The sequence below is a fragment of the Theobroma umbraticum genome, unplaced genomic scaffold (assembly GCF_002168275.2).
Source record: "Theobroma umbraticum cultivar Fairchild unplaced genomic scaffold, ASM216827v3 scaffold_146.0, whole genome shotgun sequence".
Classification (NCBI taxonomy): Eukaryota; Viridiplantae; Streptophyta; class Magnoliopsida; order Malvales; family Malvaceae; genus Theobroma; species Theobroma umbraticum.
In genome coordinates this window covers 5,113,734-5,135,449 of record NW_018397265.1, presented here as the reverse complement: position 1 = coordinate 5,135,449, position 21,716 = coordinate 5,113,734, and the positions used below count along the sequence as shown (strand labels likewise).

Genomic DNA, 21,716 nt, shown 5'->3' with positions numbered 1-21,716 from the left:
ATTAATAAGTATATCTATCATTTACTTAAATATTTATATTTTTCAAAAAAAAAATTTAATTTATTTTCTCAACATCTCAATTTTGTTCAATTTAATCCCCATATTATATATTTTTATCCAATTTAGTCCCTATGACGTGGCATAAATTCTTTTTTTGAAACATTTTTGATCTATCACATAGCATCGACATGTTAGTATTGCCACATTATTGTATTAGTGTCATGTGGTATTGTCATGTCATCACATCGGTGCCATGTGGCATGCCACATCATCAAAATGTGCCACATTAGCACTAACGTCATGAAGGACTAAATTGAAGCAATTTTCAAAATCAAGGGACTAAATTATTTTGATTTTGAATACAAGGATTAAATTAACAAAATACATGAGTATAATGACTTGGTGGGTGTTTTGATCTTTTAAAAAAATCGGGATTTAATTTTGTTTCTCCAAGATTACTGCAATGCTCCAAATTAGATAAGGTTTTTGACTATTTTGGAAGCAGAACTGGAAGAAGTGGTAAACATAAAAGTTTTAGCTGTTTCTTTGTTTTCCAATGGTTCAATAATCACCTTATTTGGAGTTTTGTAGAGAAAGTTATTGTTGAAATACCATGATATATGCAATGAAAGTCTGCATCTCATAATTTCTCTCCTTCTTCCATTAAAAGTCTTTCTTCAATAAACACTTTTTAAGATGAACTGGAAAAAGTGGTAAACATAAAAGTTGTAGTGCTTCCTCTTATCTTTTCAATGGTTTAAGAACCACATCATTTGGTTTTTTGTAGTGAGAGATATGCTTGAAAAATTACAACTTATATGGTTGAAGTCTACACCTAGAATGCACTTTCCTAGTCCAATTAAGAGTCCTTTTTGAAAGCACACCTACAAAAGTATAATTTAACCAACAACAGCTTTTTTGAAGTAATTTAACATCTAACTTAGCCTAAAATAATCTAAATTCAATTGAACTAACATAATTAACTATAATTAAATAAATAACTAAAAACACGTAAAATCTATGCTAAAACTTAAGAAAATGAAGACCAAATAACTTTATATCATAGAGTTAATGATAACTCTATTATATAGAGTTATTTTGAGTCATTTTGGGAGCTTAAGTAGCTAGATCTTTGAGATTTTAGGTTCGAATTTTAGCATTATAGGTGTTTTTTTTAGTTTAAGTTTGTACTTGTTAAGTGATTAATTTAAGTTATTTTAGTTAAATTTTAAGTTATTTTATTTTAAATTACTTTAAGAGTAGTTATTGCTAATTTCTCTTATGACTTTTGTAGGAAATTGATGAAAAAGACTCATTTGATGAAAATCAGTGCAAGTATGGTGATAGCTTCATTCGTATATGTTTCAGTATTTTGACCATATCTCTTTCTAAAAAAACTCCAAATGAGGTGATTCTTAGACCAATCGAATTATAAGAAGAAGGAATACAATGTTTATGTTCACCAATTTGCCCATTTCTGATTGGATCATGGTCAAAATATTTGTCAAAGTCGGACCACTGCAGCAGTATGTAAAGACTGAACATGATGCAGTATTTGGAGCAAATCTTTCAATCCAGAAGTCCAATTGATGTGATTTTTAATCCATTGGAAAGTTAAGAGACAGGGATAAAACTTTTATGTTTACTACTGTCCAGTTCTTAACATATCAGGGTGAAACTCACGTTTGAAGTTGATAGACTGCCATAGTGCTGGGAGCACAAGGCGCAGCGTTGATGAAAGGAAGACACATACAAAATTCCAGAGAGCTCAGCGCTGCAGCACTGGAGAAGTAGCGCCGCCGCGCTGCGCGACTTTCCAAAAAAAAAATTAAAGACATTAACGAGATTTCAAAAATTAGGTTATTTGGAGCCTATTTAAGGAGCCTTATTCAGAGATTTGGAGAGGTGGCAGCAAGCAACTATCTGGAGATTTGGAGCCAAGAACAAAGCAAGGAAACAAGAGAATTGGAGAGAGAATAAGATCATAAATCTCTAACTATTAGTTTTCTCTCTTACCTTTGTGTTTTTTCTTATTTTCTTTGACTTGGATTCATGGCTAAATTTCTTTGGATATTGTCTTTATTAGATATTATGAGCTAATTTATTTTTCTAGGATTGCAATTGAACTCACATGTAATCTAGATTTTTAATCACTTTCTGCTTATTTTCAATGGGATTTGAATTGTTTATTCCAATTTGTTCTAATGCTTTAATTGCTTGGCCACCAATTAAATTGATCTAGAAACCTAAATAAATTTGGAAAGAGAGTTTAGTGTAGACTAAAATTGGATAGCATATGATCATATTAATTGATTTGCGTATAGGATAGGGATATACCTATAGGCCATATGTAGCCAGATTAGAGCCTGAACTTAATGAGTTTGTTTTAATTTCAATTCAATAGGGATATAGTGTTTTGTTAAAATAGATATTTTTATAAGATGAGTCGGGAGACCCTTATAAATAATTTAGGACTCTAGGTTAGCAATTCAAACCATTGAGATAAGTTAAGGAAGAGAGGTAAGTTTAGATGAAGTGTGAGGGATATTGTAATCCTAGGCTTGTTTGATTTGATATTTTATCGAGTATTTATTATTTTGATTTTTCTTAATTTAAATTCTGCTATAACTTAGTTTGATTTGATATTATTTTGATATTGTTTGGATACGATAAATTTGCGATAATTTAGTACTTAGTAAACTTTTAGATCAATTCTCTGTGGGATCGATACTCTACTTGCTAATATACTATCTATTCGATACGTATACTTACGTAGTAGAATTTTAACTGACAGTTAACACCTATAGTTGTGAGGAGATTGATAAAATGACTTTACTTGGACTTGTTAAAGTTAAAAAATCAAACAAGAACATTTATAATAGGTCTAACTTCTAAAGCAATTAGAATCGGAGTCATCAATTTCAAGCTATTTGTCTATGATGAAATCATAAATGAAGTTCTCCTAGGTCTAACTTCCAAAGCAATCAGAACTAGAGTCATCAATTTTAAGCTATTTGTCTATGATGAAATCATAAATGAAGTTGTCCTTGCTATCTCTGAATTGCAAACTCCATAATCATAAGCTACCCAAGCAAGTATCTCCCAAGAAACTCAAGAACAAGCTCTTGCATTACCAATCACCACCCAAGTTGCAAGGGAAATTTTTCTAGAACCAACACTAGAGAAAACTCCCACTCTTACCCTAATAGAAAGATCCAAAATTTGGTATGAAAATTCCAACTCAAATATTTCCTTTACATTGATATTGAAGAAATAAAACAAGTTATTTTTTATTGCAATACAGGATAAACTCAAGGAAACCACAATGATGACCCACCAAAGTCACTGTAAAACTTTTGGTCGGATTGTTTTCGTATTTAGAGCGAAACATAGAATTCTTTTGTCATTTTTTAATATATTCTAAAATACTTTGTGTCTAGCCCTTTTATGTTGGTTTTAAATTTTTTGTCAAAACCAACACTCTCAAACAAAGCAATCTCAAGAAATGGCACACTTGCAAGGTAACAAACGCTCATGCTAACTATAAAATTTTTTGTATAATTGATAATGCATAGCATATCATACCTAACGCTTATGCCAATATCATTACTGACATTTCTATTTATACTTAAAATACATTTTATGTCTTCGCTTTTTTATAGATTTCTCTTTAAATATCAAATCAAAAATTAAATTACCTTTTTGGGTTATAAAGCATGTTTATAACTATTGTGATTAACAAAATATTTTGGTCCCAGCGCAATGCACTGACCACACTCTAGTCTATAACCTTATATAAATGAAGCCCCAAAAGGGCTCCAAAAATTTGATATGTGGATCCCTTTTGGTATGGCACGTGGAGGCTTGAGGAAGGGGGTTGTGATGGGTTTGTTGAGCTGGGGGATTAGGTTGGTAGGCCGCATCTATACCTCTATGTATTGAGTTGGGGGATTAGGCTGGGCGGGTCACATTTATACCTCAGCTAATTGAAGCATGGGAGTTGCCTCCAAGTAGGGTTTAGAGCCATTTGGTATTGTCAAAAGATTGGAGGTTGTTTTTGTCATTTCATGTTTCTTCTAGATAGATTTTGAAATTTTTTCATAATCAATTTCAAACAAATTGAAATAACTGACCAAAACAAATTGAGATTTTATTTTGAAATTTTTTCTTTTTTTTTAACATGATTTGATGAGACTTTCTTTGCTAATATCACAATTTTAATTATCTATTGATAGGTGTTACAGTTTATATTGTAGTTGTGAAAAATTGATGTAGCATCTTGACCTTTGATAATATGTGAATCCGTGACCAGGCAACATTTTTGTGCAAACATATAGCAAATAATATGTTATACAATTATTCATCACTTGATATTTACATGTTCTTTGATAGATTGTACCATTATTGTTTGATTGTTTAAAGGACTTTTATTTTTTCATAAATTAATTTCAAACAAATGTGCATATATGTATAAATAATAATTTTTTCTCCATATAAAAATATTAAAGTATTTGATAATCAAATTGTTTGGCTATATGTAAAAAATAATTTTTCCTTGATTCCATTATTTATCACTCCCATACCATTTTTCAATGTTGAATGTAACTAATGTAAAGTGGTGTAGATAAGCTGGCCAAATATAGGGTTTTGAGGGAGATTGAGCTATTTCATGTCCTAAGGTAAGCTTGGAGATTTTATTTAAGGCTGTGCTCTATCATGAGGTTGTTTGTAGTTGTGTTTTTTTATTGTGGTGATAGCCTTATCTGTTAGTTGCTGTGGAGGAAAAAGCCTTTGTTTTGTCCATGTGATACTTACTTGTTCATTGAGTAATAGATTGGAGATTGGAAACTTTGGCTTACTTATGAATACTATGTGATTGTGTTTTTGTTTTTATTTTTTAAACTATTGGTGACAAGATAAGGTATTTTGCTGTGTTTTAGCATAATCACCTCAAGCTAAACTCTGTAATGGGGATTCCCTTGCATGCTATCAAAGGAAATTTTAAAAAAAAGAAAATGATGCAAAGTGAGGAATCTCTTCTACACATTTTTTTTTCTTTCAATCATTCTTATTAGATGAGATTATAGGTAAAATGTCAAATTCCATGTTGAGGAATAGGATTATTTCCATTTGAGTTTCATGTCTTTGGTGCAAAATTTCAACTCAAAATTTATAGATTTTCAACTTACGAATGGCTAATTTATTAGTCGAGAAAATAGGTGTGAAACCCTACCTTGATGTAAGAGAACAAATTTTGAAATCCTTAAGTGAGCATATAGATTTCATGTTTTGAACTTCAAATTTAGTTTTAACCTTAAAAAAAATTCATTATCATTTTGGTTGTTTGCTAATGTTGAAGCAGAAATTTTTAAGTCTGAAAAGGGTCAAAATATATTATTTGTATAAAACAATCTATCGAAAATAAAAAAATGGCAATAATCGTTCCCTTGATTTTTAGATAACAAAAATGATTTTTAAATATTTTTTGAAGTACGTTTGCTATGGAAAATGAGAGCTGGGAATTTAATTCTAGTTAAACTTTTTTTTTATCTTTAAACCAAATTTAGACTTTGATTCTTTTGAAATTTGATTCTTTTTATATTTTTATTGAATCCAAATAGGGGTGTTTACTTATTTACATTAAATATCTTAAGTTACTGGTGAGTAAAAAGGAAATAAGTAAAAATAAGGACATTTACTTAAATGGTATTTAATGTAAATAAGCTGGGTAAGCTTTTATCAGCAAGCTTTCTCGAATGTATCGATGCATATTCATGATGTATCGATACATTTAGCACAGTAAGAGTTTTTGATGAACATGTATCAATAAATGTTCATAATGTGTCGATATAATTTTTGCAGACCCAAATGTATCGATATATGGCCTAAATGTATTGATATATTTTGTCATTTTCAAAAAATAAAACGGGTAAAATGGTGTTTTCAAATCTCATAGTATAAATATGACCATTACTTTGAGGGTTTTTCATTCTAAGTTGCCTCTTATTAGTTTTTCAGCAACTCTAAGCTCTCTCAAACCCATTTTCACCCCAAATAATTATTTTGGAAGATTAAAAACTTAGTTTTAGGTTTTTCAAACAAATGTGGCATCTTTCAACTTTTAAATTTTGATTTATGAAATTTTCAGCACTAAAAATGTTATTTTTATGCCTAAATTTTTTTTGTTAAATCCTAAAGCTCAAGGTTTTTTGATTTTCCTTAGCATCAAAGCTCACCTAAAGTAAAGATGAAGGATTTATGGGTTTTTAAGTAATTATTATGTTAAGTAACAGTGGGTTTAAGTTAGAAAATTAGTTTTAGGTGAACTTGGTTAGTTTTGAAAAGGATTTAGAAAGGTTATTATGTGATTTATAGTCTGAGTAATATTATAATAATTGTTGAATGCTTTAGGTGTTGTTGAAACTCCGAGGAATTCATTGAAGTGAAGTCTTGGTCCTTGCTAAAGTTCAAGTCTTTGAATAGGTGAGTGGATACACCTTTTTAAGTATTTTAATACGATAAAGCTAAGCATGTTTTTTTAAATTGTTTGACTTGAATGATTTGAATATTAAGTTTACAATATTAAATTAAATAATTTTAATTGAATGTTTTTAAAGAAGTTTTAGAATCTAATTATGTATGTAAATACCACTACTATATATTAGTTTTCAATAAATGGGGATAAACCCTTTCAAATGCTTTACTTCAAAACTTCAATCCCATTATGAATAGAAAATGAGAAATGTATATGGATTTATGGATGACAAGTGGATGTAAGTTCCCACCTTTATACTTGATGATGAGCATGATGATTGAGTATTTTTGGAAGAATACGATTCATGGTAAATTAGTACCTAAATTGTTGTTATGAAAACATAGAGATGAACGCTTAAGTGGAGATAGATGTTCCCACCCTTAAGCTTATGATATGCTTTATATGATGAATATTAGAACATGTGAATCATAATTCTTTGGGATAATATGTGATATAGTTTCCACTTACCCTATAAGAGATTTAAAGGTGTAACTTGAGTCTACTTTGATTATGTAGTGATGATAGATTGAGATATGGGATAATCCTTTGTATGTGATTGTTTCCTAAAGCTCTCACACGGTGTAAAATAATGTTACAACTATGGTGAATTACATCTAGTATAATGATCATAGCGTTCTACACATTGTGAGGTAACATTCCACACGTTGTGAATTACGCCCAGTATGATGATGATAGCATTCCACATGGTGTAAGTTAACATTTCACAAATGGTGCCAACACATAATGATATAAGTAGAACAATCCCCATACATGGTGAGGCAAAATTCCACTACATGGTCGTGATGCTCCACATGAGTGAGGCCAGTGTGCCACTCATGAGCCTAGGTGTGGGACACCCAAACAAGGTCTAGGACCCTGTAGGCATCTTGTATTCATGATTATTACATATTACTTTTGTTATTATGATGCTTCTTGTGAATGTTTCTTACACTTAAAATGTTTGATTGAGTTGTAGATTATAATCTAAGCTATAGATTAATAGATAGAACAACTCCTAATGCATTGGTTGAGTTATGGATTATAAAAAAAGAATGACTACTTGAATTTTATGGATTGAATATTGTTCATTAAGTTAAATGAATTGAAAAATGATTACTTAAGTTTATAGGTTAAATAATGATCATTAAATGTTATGATTGGTTTCTCTTTGAGGATTAAGGTTTAGGGTTTAAGAATTCAACTTAACAATCAACAAAGGATGAGAACACTAAGTTTGAAAAGTGAGAATGAGGAATTTTCTCTTGGAGGATTTATTCTTGCCTGGGATTTCTTTTCAACATGCTATTTAAACTCACAAAGCAGGTTTAGCCTTCTTTTTACACTTAGAGACCTCAAATTAACCATTAGGCTTTTAAACTTCAACATTTGCTCATTATCCTTGTCTTTTTCTGTCTTGGTTGAAGGGATATTCTGATACTTGCTATATGATTCTCGATACTTTAAGTTCTTTGCTTATTGATGGCTTGATACTTCAAATGCCTTTCTTGATACTTTTATCTTCCATGCACAATTCTGACTAAGCCTTGTTTCGATACCATATTCCTTTTGTCTCAATACATTTCAGTTTGCTTTCTAGAATTTGCCTCATGAGATGTCATCTTGATACTCTCGTAAACTGATAACTTTATGATATAGAGTTATTTGGACTTAATTTTGATAGTAATTTAACTTAGTTCTTGAAGTAATACATAGAAATCAATAAGTTTTATTTAAATTATTTTAAATTAATTAATTTAGGTGAGTCAATCTAGTTTTAATTAATTTTATATTTAATTTGGTGTTAATGTGATTAAGATAGGTTATTATTGATTTATTTATACTTCTGTGTTTAATAAAGAAAGACATTTAATGGAAGAAAGAGAGCAATTTTAAGGTGCAGAATTTCATTGCATATGTTTCGATGTTTCAATCATAACTCTCCCTAAAAGGCTCCAAATGAGATGATTCTTTAATCATTGGAAAGCTAAGAGAAAAAGATACAACTTTCATGTTTATCACTTCACCCAGTTTAGCTTAAAAGATGGTCAAAAATCTTATTGAAATTTAAGCACTGCAGCAGTCTGAGAGTAATTACTATTTCTGGTAATTAATTGGTCAAGGCCACAACTTCAGTGGAGGTAGGCCTTGACTCACATAGTACAATGATGAAATTCTAGGTCGAATTGAATTCTTTCTTCACCCAACTTGGCCTAACTTCAAAGCCGTAAAAAATAACTTTTCGAAGGACTTTTAGGAGAGAATGAGACACCAAATTGATAATTGAGATTCAAGACACAAAATCGTTGAGAAAAAGTCTCATTGAAACTAAAAAAATTGAAGGATTCAAGAAGATTTAGAGATCAAGAGTTTCACTCTTAGAGTTTTTTTATTCTTTTCTTGGTTTAGTTTCAATGTTCAACCTTATTTTGATGATAATGTGTGACTTGATAAGGAGCTAAATTGTTTATCTAATATTATGATTGAACTCAATGTGTAATCTGATTCATTTATCTCTCGTTTGCTTATATTTGACGGATTTAAGTTGTTTATTTTATTCAGTTCTTAATGCTTCTAATTGGTTGATCACCAATTAGATTGAAATGGATACCGAAGTTAAACCTTAACGAAAGAGGTTTAGGTAGACATGACTAGAATAATGTATGATCGAATGCACTTAGTTAATTAGGGGGTTTGATTTACATATAGGGTAGATATACACATATATGCCATACGTAGCTAAGATTAAAGCATGAACTTAATGAATTTGTCTTTAAGTTAATTTTCATAGACATATAGTAAATTAATTAGGAGAGATATTTTTATGAGAAACTCGACAAAAACTTGTAAATAATTTAGGACTCTAGGTTAGCAACTTAATCCATTAAGCTAAATTAAAAGAGAGAGATAATATTTAAATGAAGTATTGAGGGGTACCATAATTTTAGGTCTGGTAGTCACTCAAATTTAATAAAGTAAATTTGCTAATAAATTTTAGTTTTATTTTTAGTTTATTAGTTTTAATTTTAATTTTAAGTGTTTGGATAAGATTATGGTGTGTCAATTTTAGTATTTAACAATAGAAATTAAAACAATTCTTTATAGAAACAATACTGTACTTTATCACTATATTATTTATTAACGATATGTGTACTTGTGTGAGAAATCAACAACACAAACTAATCTTAATATTGATTTACTTGGCCATTTTGAATTTTGAATCTTGAAATTCTAATTTCGATACTAATGTAGTGTGCCTCGATTTTGAAGGTGTTGTCTTGATATTGAAGTTCTTACTTTTCGATACATTTGAACTTCTTCTCTAGAGTCTAAAGTTTGAAGGCGAGTTATTGGAATTCTGAAAGTGTGTCTTAATACACAAATCCTTTCTTTTTGGAATTCTACACTGCTAAGAAGTTGTCTTAATGCTTTATGATCTTGTTCTCGATACTTCAATATTTGTTCTCTAGAAATATAACTCTTCTTAGCGGAATGTAGATATTGTCTAGAGTAGTCTTGATACGCCTACTTCCTTAAGCTATTTCTTGAGGTAAACACAAACTCATCTTGATACTTTTTTTCGAGGTCTCAATACTTTAGGTTAGTTTTAGCCTCTTAACAACTATTGAACTTAAGTACCTAGCCTATTTTTCAATCAAAGTCATGGGGTTTTCTTTAAAGTCCAATTGCATTAGGCATTCAATATTTTGATAACTAGCTTTTATCATATTAAAACAAAGGATCAAACATAAAGCTAACAATATCCGTTTTTTTATATGACAAAACATAATGAGGAAAATATGAATTTTAAAAGTTCTTTTTTAGTTTGTTAGCTCAAGCATAGCAAATATATATATATATATATAGAAAGTTCCCCTTACTTTGTGCAAAACAAAAAATGAGTATGTGTGAGAGGTGCATTTTTCTCATAACATCCTTCTTCCTTTTTTTGTTATATTAAAAAGAAATTGAGCATAGTAATTGGCAAAATAATCAAACATAAAGCATTATATGAATTCTAGAATTATAGTATTCTATCTCAAGGCAGCATTCAAGTATATATATCCTTCTCCTCAAGCATGTATGACTCACACAAGTAACTAGAACCAATAAATACCAAATTAAGTTTCATTCATATTGATCAAGTTAAGACAATATTCAAGATAAATCATGATGTGTATGTAGAAAATGATGATGATGATGATGATGATGATGATGATGTATATGCAATATTCTTTGAGTTAATTATCCAAAAAAGAATTCATCCAAGGTGTTTGTTAACAATAGGTGTGCCTCAATGCACAAAATCAGGATCCCAAATGAGGTCAAATTTCATGGATCTGGCTTAGCGATCATTTTCTTGAAATGATCTAATTTCCTTTTGCATACCTCTCGTTCCCTAATTAGTCTTTTGATGATACTTCCAAAGTAGTCCTCCATCTCAACAATCTATGAGTTTACAATGGTTGAATTTACAAAGACCTCAGTGTCTTAATTTTCATTTTCTAGCTCTGTCTCCTTTTGTTCTAGGACTTGTGTAGATGTCACGTGACTTGGATACTATCCACCATTTGTTTGCTTATATTGAATTTCATTTGCTGCATCTTTAATAATTTACTGAGTATTAAGCTTGATAGGAGGATCAATTTGAATGTCAACTCTATGGAATTCAATCAACTTGTTTACCACCATTCCATGTACTAGAGTTCTATTCTTCTTTGCAATCACTTCCATATATCTTGCAAAATGAAATCAGCCAAGTTGAGCTTTATGTTGTGCTTAATGTAGTGAATGATGAACATATTGTTTCTTATCACATGTGTGGAGTTTGTCCTACTTGACCTTAGGTTTTGAAAAAAAAGTAGATGCAAGATTCTATCATGAAAGCTGAGTCGATTTTCATTGAATGGCTTTAGTGGTGTTGGAGGGGGTAGATAAAGAACTCCTTTTGCAAGTCTTTCTCAAGAAGTCTATCCTTTAGACTTCTTAGTTTTCTTCCTTAGGGATTTATAAGGTATGATTAATTACAAGAACAAAAATTTGCACTTCCTTTCCCATAACTAATGTTATGAACATTTCTTAAAATTCAAAAGTCATTCCATCATTAGACTTGAAAGTTCTGGTGGTATTTGAGCAGAAAATTTGACTAGTTCCTCATTTACAGGCCTATTCATTTTTAATAGACTAATCCAACCTTACTGTCTAAGCTTATCTAAATATGCCAAGCTTATATTCTTAAGATGTTTAATGTTAACTAGTCTACTAAGCAATGCTTAAAGGTAAAAGAATAAGTCCATGTACCTTTGTCTTTGATTAGAGGTCTTGAAGTTTACCTTGATGTTCAATGATGATGCGGATGGCGATTCATCCAATCCATGAACTTGATATCTTGATGCCATTGCTGTTAGACTTTTGGTGAAGGAAATTTTTTAGAGTGTGCCTAATGATTATGTTTAGAAATGAATAAAATAGGGGTGTTTTTCAAAAAAGTTGAGTAAGTGTTTGTCCTTTGATCTTCTCGCTTTAAGGTATCGATATCTTTCCAGAAAGATTTCAATACTTTTAATCTTAGGATGCTTTTCTGTTTTGGCTACTAATTTTCCTATCTTGATCGAGATTTCAAAATGTATCAATATATTGGGAATTGGTCTCGATACCTTGCTTTTTTAGCTTATTAGCGAGGGATGAGGTTGGATAATTTCTCAAAATGAATGTATGCATCATATGTTGTGATAAATATATGCAACAATGTTTACATGCAATCTATCTCATTTAACTCCATGTGCAATTTTAATCACAAAAGTGCTTGTACCTTGATCATGTTAACATGTACCTTTGAGTTTTGTGGCTGTTTCATTCTTGATGAGAAGTATCACTAGCAAATTTATTTTGTCTTAGACTTTTTCTTTTTCTTGATAAGTGAGTTCATTTCTTCCCCATGACATCATATCCTTTTGATCTAGCAAGGTTGCGTAAGACAATTTCATTTGCTTCTTAGTATTCAAGTTTTCTTGAATCCATGATGTTAGCATGTTGAAGTTTAGTTTCTTTTGGATCCCACATCATCCTTGTCCTCTTACCATAACTAGGTTTGATTCTTCTTAAGGTGTGATCATTTACCTTTGAAATGCCTTCATGTGCAACAACTTCTAAGGTTCAGAAGTAAATAAAATGACCTAAACACTAATTTTTGAAATTTCAGTATTTCACTCAACTTCAGTCAACTTGTGTCCCACTTAGAGTATGATTCTTTCAAAACTTTATTCCTTTTTTTAGGTCATTTAAATCCTTTTCTAAGTTAGATACCTTACTTTCTAATTCATCCTTGAGTTTGGTTAGAGTATTATTTTCATCTTTTAGGTTAGAGTTCATAGTTTTATGTTTCAATACCATGCACTTAAACTCTAGGGCTAATTCATCAAATGCATCTTGTAACTCCTTAAATATATAAGACTCATGATCAAAGTTAAGTGAGGATGAAGCATAAAGGTTTGAAGATAACTTCTACTGAGCCATGAAGCATGTATCGATGGTTTCCTTACCTTCTTCACTTTGAGAATCATCATTGTCACTCCACCCTACTACCATCGCTTTATTCTTGGTGTTCATGAGATAGGTGTTGTTGACATTTGAGCAATCGTATTTTGTGTGACCTCTTTTTCTACATTCATAATAGATAATGAGGTTACCTCCATGATCACTTTTGGGTGCATCTCTCCGTGTGTTTCTCCTTGGCAGCCTCTTATCTTTACCATTCTGCTTGTATCTCAAAATTTTGTTGAACTTTTGGTCAATGCAGCTTTGGTATTGATTTGTACAAGCTTCCTATCTTTGTCATCCCAGTTTTTCCTAAGCTTGGCTACTACTTCACTATCTAGAATCTTAGCAGGGACATGAGGACCTTATAAAATAATGGTTCATTCATGAAGATCATGAGCTTGAATAAACATTTCAATCCTTCTTTCCCAATAAAGATAATTTTTACCATTAAATAAAGGAGGTTTTACTAGAGATTGTCCCTCACCTAGGGGAGTGGTTGTAGGAGTTGCTACCATGGCCTTTGAGCTTTATGAATCTTTTCTCAAGGTGTTCTAACTTGCTCGAGGGTAAAGCCAAAAAGACACAAATCTAAAACAATATTTTTGTCTATATTTTTTTGTCATCAATACTTTTTTCAAGAGTTTTTATGTGGCTTGAGCGTAAACATAGGTTCAATTCTAGTATATTAAAGGACAAACATTTTAATTACTTTTTTTTATTTACTCTTTAAAAATAAGATATTGGGAAGAGGAGAGTAGGTGAAGCCAAAAAGACAAACAGTAAATAAACAAACTTAGGAGCTTTTAACTGAAGTTTGAAAAATCTTTGTTCTTAACGGTGTTGTGGGGCTGTGGGAAAGGGTAATTGTTCAAATTGCAAGCCTTTCGTAATCTATTCGCAATGGGGAATTATTCAATAAACAACGCTGTTCAAATCACAGCCACACACAAACGGCCAAACTGGCCACTTACCAGCATCACCAACATAGAAAGAAAGCAGAGCAAGTAAAGCGAACACCTTTAACCCTTTTCTTATCTTTAGCCTTAACACAGAAACGAAAAGAAAAACAACCCATCTTTAAGCAAACAGAAAAACCCAACATACTGAATCATCAAAAAAAATGGGAACTGTTATAGACTCCCATTTCTTAGCTCTAACTGCCATTGTAACTGTATGTTTTTATCTTCCTTCTCTTTCTCTTTCTTTTCTTTTTCTCCCTCTAGAATTGACACTTTGAATTATTTTGGTGTTTTGTGTAGGTGGGATATCAGTTATTTTTCTTTATAATCACTGCTCTTCTCAAGTTTGACAAAGTCACTGACTTTGCAGGTACATAATTCATACATTTAGCTTCTTTTCATGTTCTTTTTGACTATTGTTTACAGCAAAGTTTAGCAAATTTCAAATTTTTGGCAAAGACCCATATAGCAATTCATGGAATTCTTCCTATGCAAAAATAGTTTTTTGGGTTCTTTGGTTGCTACTATTAGGTAGGAGTTCCTTTGTACAGTTACCTTTGACATGTTATGTAAGGATATGTTTTTTTATTTTTTACTCAGGAAGCACGAATTTCATTATAATTGCTGTGTTGACTCTGGTAACAAAAGGGTCATGGCATTTTCGACAGGTAAGTGAGAATCTCTCTCTGACCTTCAAACATGAAATACATTGACCAAGGAAAATGTTGTAGAATTATCTGAAATCAGTTTCTGCTAGAAGGTATGCGTGAAATATAAAGAGTGTACCTATGTTAGGATTTTGATATGAATTCTACTCAAACATTGTTCAGCTCTGGCTGGATAGTACTTGATCAGTTAATTTAGTTTGGTTCTAATTGTGTTTGATTTTGCTTTAATATGTAGCATGCTGTAGCTCATCTAAAACTGTTAGTAATTATAATAATTCAACACTTGTTGTATATAAGACTTCAATTTACAAGAGTTCCTTCTTGGGGATGCATCCTTTGTTTGAGATGGAGCTGCTCTATTTCTTTTCCTAAAATGTCTAGCACAAGCTATGGGCTACATGTCATACATTGATTTCATTGATTTTACCCTTTTCAGGAAAATTGTCTTTAATGAGTCTCACTTTTCAAGAAAAATTCAAATGCATAGAGTGGAATAAGCAATTGGTTGGAGCATTCATACTTCAATCAATTTTGAAAGGAAAGAAAAGATCAAACTTGCTGTGACTTGTGTATTTTGGTGGACTGCTCCACTGCTGGCACTTTAAATGTTCTTTCATCTCATTATCAAAATCCTAGTTTGTATTCAATCTTCTTTGCCCCTATTTCTACCTGTCCAAATCTTTACTTGTCAAAGTCCTTTTACCTCAATGGCCACTGCCCTTTCCTTTTCTTGGTTAGACCCCTACATGTCTGTTTTGAATGGATTGCATTTCTTCACTCCAAATGGCTGAGGTGTGTTTCATAAAGAGATATGTAAAGTCTATGGTCCTTAACCTCTGCATTCAACATATGGCAACTTCCACATTGAAAATTTTCTGTGTATCGTATCTTGATTATTTTCTGGATATGTGTATTTTGCAGGATTCTTAGACTTCTCATTAATAAATTTAATTTTGAGATGTAATTATGATGTTTTAGCAGAACTTTCTGAGTCATTTTTGAGGTCTCTAAATCTATTTTGATTGGGTTATCTGTTTTTTACAAGTCAACACCTTCAACTTAATTTTCTTACAGTCACACTTTGTATTAAGTTGTTTCCATATTCACCAAAGGAAGTAACTCTAAGGAGATTGCTAATGAGATGAACTACATTCAAAGCTTTTAATTGAGGGGTACAAAGGTTTCTTGACATTTTACTTCCTTTTTCTTCATGTTTTGTTCTTATCTAAAAAACAATGAAAAAGACAAAATATTTATGTTATTTTCTGTCATCCTAGACACCACTAGATTTGCATGCCCTGAGTTAACAACTGAGAATTTGGATGATCTGGTGCTTCTGTCTATATCTCAGCTTGAAATTATGTTCTGTAGACATATTTTTGCTATAATTGATTTTGCAGCTCTGCTTGTCAGGTAGTCTTGACTTTACTTGTAGTAATATGGGGCCTTCGCTTGGGACTATTTCTATTGATGAGGTATAAAGTATGAAATTTTATAAAAAAAAAACTCCTTTCATATGGATCTTTCCTTTTTTTTTTTCTTCTGTATTTGATGATTTAATCTTTTGATTACCAGATGCCATGAAACGCTTTCTGAGTAGCAATATAACAACTTATATGCATATCCCAGTTATTGTATAGCCTGAGTTGTCCCTTTTCCATATCAGCTGAATAAAAACTTTTGTTTACACCATACTTGGGTTAGCTCATAAGGTTTTTCACTCTTGAACTCTATTTAGGGCCTCTTGTCAAGTTGAAGGCCATAAAAGAGATTTGGCTGCTCTTTGCAGATCCAGTTATTGGTATTTGATGTTCATGACTTAGTCCTCTCATTCACCTTTTTCATCTCCACTATTGTAGCATCAACAATTTATTTATTGCTTCTCGACTACCTTCGTGTATATCAATTTCTTAGAGCTATCTAGAGTACCTTCCTTTCTCAATAGTCAGGGTTTGACCAAACACAAGACTCAAGGTGGTCCAAATTATGCTTTTATCAATGTTCTCTCATTTCAGAGCAGTGTTTTTTGACAGTCTCCCTTAATTCTAGATGCTTTTGATTTTTGATACATATTGTTAATATATTATCATTCAATTTATAGAGGCTCAATCAAAGGTTTACCTTTTCTATTGCATATGAAATCAAAAAAAGAAGTTTAATATGCTTTTCTTGGTTGAGTTATTTCTAGGCATTGAAATTTTAATTACAGGTTTTTATTGTCTTTAACTTGTCCGTACACAACATAAGCATGGCAACTACCTCTGTTCACCAGATATCCATCTACATACACTTGTTATTTTATTTCAACAGTGATGTGATGAAACTTAATGAGATCAAGAAACAACATTATAAGCATGCATAAACTAGATGATTGTATTAATGTTTTAATCAAAGTAACCTTCTTAGCTGAAACATCTTTCACCTTTGAGTTCCTTGTTTAGCATTGGACACTGGTATTTATTGCAAGATTAGCTAGATAACTGGTGTTTTTATCTCTAGAGTGCATCCATATTCCAATTTTTGTCTAATATGTGTTAATTAGGTAAAAACCAACTACTGATACTGTAATGGACAATTTTAGATGTTCTTGTCTGGTTTGTAGCTTGAGGTATCTATTTCCATAGTACATGTTATCTAGTTATATTTATATAGAAACCAAAATTTAATCCTTGACTTATCTTTCAGCATCTATAATATCAATAAAAAGACAATAAAAAAGAAATACTAACACGGAAAGGTTCTTGAGGGTTTTTCTATTTTTATTTTGTACTTTTCATAAAGCAGCCTACCAAGGAGAGATGAATGGTGATTTAAACATTGTGTATGCATGATTAAAAGCGAGAGAGGAGGAGAGGGGAAGTATCTATGGGCTTATTGCTGGTCATATAGTCATGTAAATTAAGGCCATGAACTGTATCTTTGGCCTTGTTGTCTTTTAGGTCAAGATTCAGCACTGCATTTTCAGTTCTTATTAATGATAGCTTGATATTCATCAATTTGCAATTTTCTTTACTTATGCAAGATGTCTCATTTTGTATGATTTATGTAAGTTTTACACCTGATAGATAATAATTTTACCGTTATAATTATTTCCGTTCCTGTGGGCTAGGCTATTTAAAAAATGTACATTTAGGCCTGTGGTTGGATTAACATTATGCCCCTAGCATTGAAGGATCCCTTTCATTATCAGAAAAAAAAAATGCAAAAGTAGGCACGTTTTGCTACTTTGAAGAAGCCAATGTTTCATATTATCTTTCTATCGTACTGGTTCTCTGACTTGTGGAAGGGATACCTTTTGCAACAATTCCTCCAAAGGTACTTATCAATAATTATGCTTTTGTGACATTCTGGTGAGCAGAATTTTGCAATGGGGGGAGGACCGGCGTTTTGATGAAATGCGCAGTAATTTGGGGAAATTAGCATTTTTCTGGATATTTCAGGTTCTTATCTTATTGGTCTATATTATCCCTCTGATCAATGTAGCTATTTCTTTGCTGTTTATTGGGGTGAGATTTAATAAATTTGTGTACCCTAATCTTTGCATGCATCGCAGGCTGTCTGGGTGTGGACTGTGAGTTTACCTGTAACAGTGGTTAACGCAAGTGACAGAGATCCTTCCATTCAGGCTGAAGACATTATAGGGTGGATTATGTGGTCAGTGGGTATCTCTGTTGAAGCTACAGCTGATCAGCAAAAACTTTCTTTCAAAAACTCTCCAGAAAACAGAGGAAAGTGGTGCAACATTGGACTATGGAAATATACTCGTCATCCAAACTATTTTGGTGAGGTGAGCATCATAACTTTCAAATGTCACCATTAACCAGCAAGAAAGCTAGAAAAAGAGCTTTGAATTCTTATGTATCCAGTTACATTCCTCCCTAGATGACATTAGCTAATACTACCTGATTAATTATGGGTGTCCCAGTGCGAACTGATTGTGTGATTAAGTGCATGCTTCATATCTTGTTAGCTGCCATACTCTACCATGCTGACTCTAATTAGACCCTGTTTCATGGTTCAACCATGTGTTTATGAAATATAAAGGACAGTAGGTTCATCTTGGTCTTTTTGGTGTATGGATTGCTATAAGCATATGCATGTTATGGACGTCTACATTGGAACATTGCTGGGTGTAACCTTTTTTGTTTGTCTAAAATTCTGGAGGCAGCTTCAGTAATAAATGCTGAAATGATATTTGCTTTTGCATCAACATCATTTCTAACTAACTTTATCTCTGCCTGGTTTAACTTTTTTCGTAGTTAGGAACAGACACCAATCTCCATTTATGTGCTCTCTGTACCACCTATAATGTTCCTGTTGTAGTAGGTTGCAACAGTTAGATTTCTCTAAGCTGAGAATAACAGGCCATAGTTTTGCTTTCTGTTAGATGACTGAGTAGAATCCCACTGAAATAGATGACATGGGATTCAACTAATTGAGAGATCTGGGGTTTGGGTTTATGTTGAGTAAATAATAGGATATGAATCTATTCTACTGTGCCCATGGACATGGCATAATTTCCCTTTCGGTCAGAGTCAAAATAGAGTTCAACCCAATAACATCAGAGCCACTGGACCTTTGATTTTGCTTCCTTGATAATAATTTTTCTAAATGATTTCTTAACAAATATGTTACCCAGATTTTACTTTGGTGGGGAATTTTTGTGGCCTCTGCTCCCGTACTTGAAGGTGCTGAATGGCTTGTAATTCTTGGGCCAATCTTTCTGACATTGCTGCTTCTTTTTGTTAGTGGCATACCATTGCTTGAGGTTTGTTTTCCTTGCTTCAGATTTTATGTTACAAGATATGGCCACAATTTTGCAATATACTGATGTTATACATTTATATTACATATATGGACACAGGAGTCAGCAGACAAGAAGTTTGGTAATGTGCATGCATATAGGATTTACAAGAAAACAACTAGGTCAGTCATACTTTCTTCCACTTTTACTCTCTTTAAATATGAACTGGAGGCAGAGATAACTGAGTCTAACATATTCTCATTTCAGCCCTCTTATTCCATTGCCGCCATTCGTATATGGAAACCTGCCATTGTGGTTCAAAGCCGCTTTTCTCTTTGAATTTCCTTTCTACAGTCGTAATTTTCCACAGGAAGGGCCAAACTGGTGAGACTTGATCTAATACTTTCTTAAATGGTTACTTTTGGGCTGTTATACAATCTTAAAACCTATTTTCCGCTAGTAAGTGTGTCTACTTTCTATCATTTCTATCTAGCAAGAAATTTGTTGGATGGAAGTTGAAATTGAAATCTGAGACTCTAGGGGTACAGAAATAGAGGAACATATTATTGTCTGTGATTTTGTCCGAGCAAACAATTATACTTAACCCACGAAATATGCTCACTACCCAAACGACAATGCCAGCCCTGCCAAAACATGACATAAAAGTTTCTATCTTAATATGTAATCAAAATCTGAGTTACTCTGTCACCAACTCAATTTCTCATTCCTAAACATACATATTGATACAGGAGTATATTATTAGATTATTATTATTCAGGAATTATAAATATCATAGAATTCTTTTTGTACTTGTATTAGGAATTTAAGCTAATCATGTTCTATTTAGGAATAGAATACTTATTTTATTAAAATTTCTTATTAATTATTCTAATTATATTAGATAACTTGAAGTAGAATTTTTTTAGGATGTGGGCGTATGGTACTATAAATAGGACTCTTAAGTTTAGTTATAGAATATTCAAGTTGAGAGTTAATAAATAATATTTTCTTAAGCAGGAGTACTTATTTCTTTAGGCTCTTTTTAAAAAGTAAGAGGCTTTAGTATTTTTGACCTAACCAACCAAAGTGGGATTTTGACTATTCTTTACCTTAGTGGGATTTTCTAACCTTACCAAGATTGGTGATTCACGTTAGTGAAGTTTTCAACCTCGTAACGATTGGTGTCCTTCACAATGTCCAAGTGTCTTTACAACGTCCCGACGTTAGTTTGGTATCAGAACAGGAAGATCATTATTTGTTGCGTAATTCAAGTTTGTTGACGGGTTTCAACACTTCTTGTTCAAGTTATTTTTTTTATTGCTTTATAGTTATATCATCATTTTTTTTTTTCTTTCTACATCACTACATCGTCATCACCATACAATAGAAATGCTGTCAAGACGTCAAAATCGTCAAAGAGATGATCATGAGATTAAGATTGCAGAACTACATCATCAAATTCAAGAATTACAAGAGCAACTAGCAAGACGTGATGCTTAAATCAACAATAGCTGCCTTAGTGATGAAGAGAATGACACCAAGCCGTCTCATCAAATTCGTCCTCTGATGAAGAAGTACCTATTCGTTGCCTGAGAACTGTTGCTACTAGATATTTGAGAATTAAAATCGACATTCTTGAGTTTGAAGAAAGATTTTATCTTGATTTCCTTGATTGGCTCTACACAATGAAAAGAGTTTTCGAGCTCAAAGATATTTTCGATGAAAAACGTGTGAAGCTTGTGGCAATTAAATTAAAAAAGCACGCTTCTATCTGGTGGGAAAATCTCAAAAGGTAAAGAGAAAGAGAAGGTCGCAATAAGATCAGAAAATGGGATAAAATGCATCAAGAACTCAAGCGTAAGTTCCTTCTTGAGCATTATCGACAAGAAATTTTTATCAAATTTTATAACTTGAGGCAAAAAACAATGTTGGTGAAAGAATATATAATAGAGTTCAAACAACTTTACATGAAGTGTAATGTTCATGAGCCTAAAGAACAAACTGTAGCTCGTTATCTTGGTGGTCTCAATGTTGAAATTGTAGATATTGTTCAACTACAATCATATTGGAACTTAAATGATGTCATTAGATTAGCATTAAAAGTTGAGAAACAACGATCACGGAAAAGCTCAATAAGTTCATCTAGACACTAAGAATCTACCTCAAATTATGGAAGTCGAAGTTTAGCAACTATTTTGCCTCCAAAGGTAAGCTTTTCCAAAACTGTAAGCAGTAATGATAAAGAGAATGCTTCTACTCATGCTTCTAATGTC

General features: G+C 32.0%; 1 protein-coding gene across 1 annotated transcript in view; it reads left to right on the top strand.

Moving 5' to 3' along the window:
• The first annotated feature begins 14,013 nt into the window (after nt 1–14,013).
• LOC110422696 (uncharacterized) overlaps nt 14,014–21,716 on the top strand; it is a 13,442-nt gene continuing 5,739 nt past the window's right edge. The window contains exons 1-9 of the mRNA XM_021436709.2: nt 14,014–14,243; nt 14,332–14,401; nt 14,632–14,699; nt 16,113–16,174; nt 18,058–18,139; nt 18,253–18,486; nt 19,339–19,467; nt 19,564–19,625; nt 19,711–19,827. Coding sequence (XP_021292384.1) covers nt 14,193–14,243; nt 14,332–14,401; nt 14,632–14,699; nt 16,113–16,174; nt 18,058–18,139; nt 18,253–18,486; nt 19,339–19,467; nt 19,564–19,625; nt 19,711–19,827 — 875 coding nt within the window. The 5' untranslated portion in view covers nt 14,014–14,192. The remainder of the gene's footprint in view (nt 14,244–14,331; nt 14,402–14,631; nt 14,700–16,112; nt 16,175–18,057; nt 18,140–18,252; nt 18,487–19,338; nt 19,468–19,563; nt 19,626–19,710; nt 19,828–21,716) is intronic.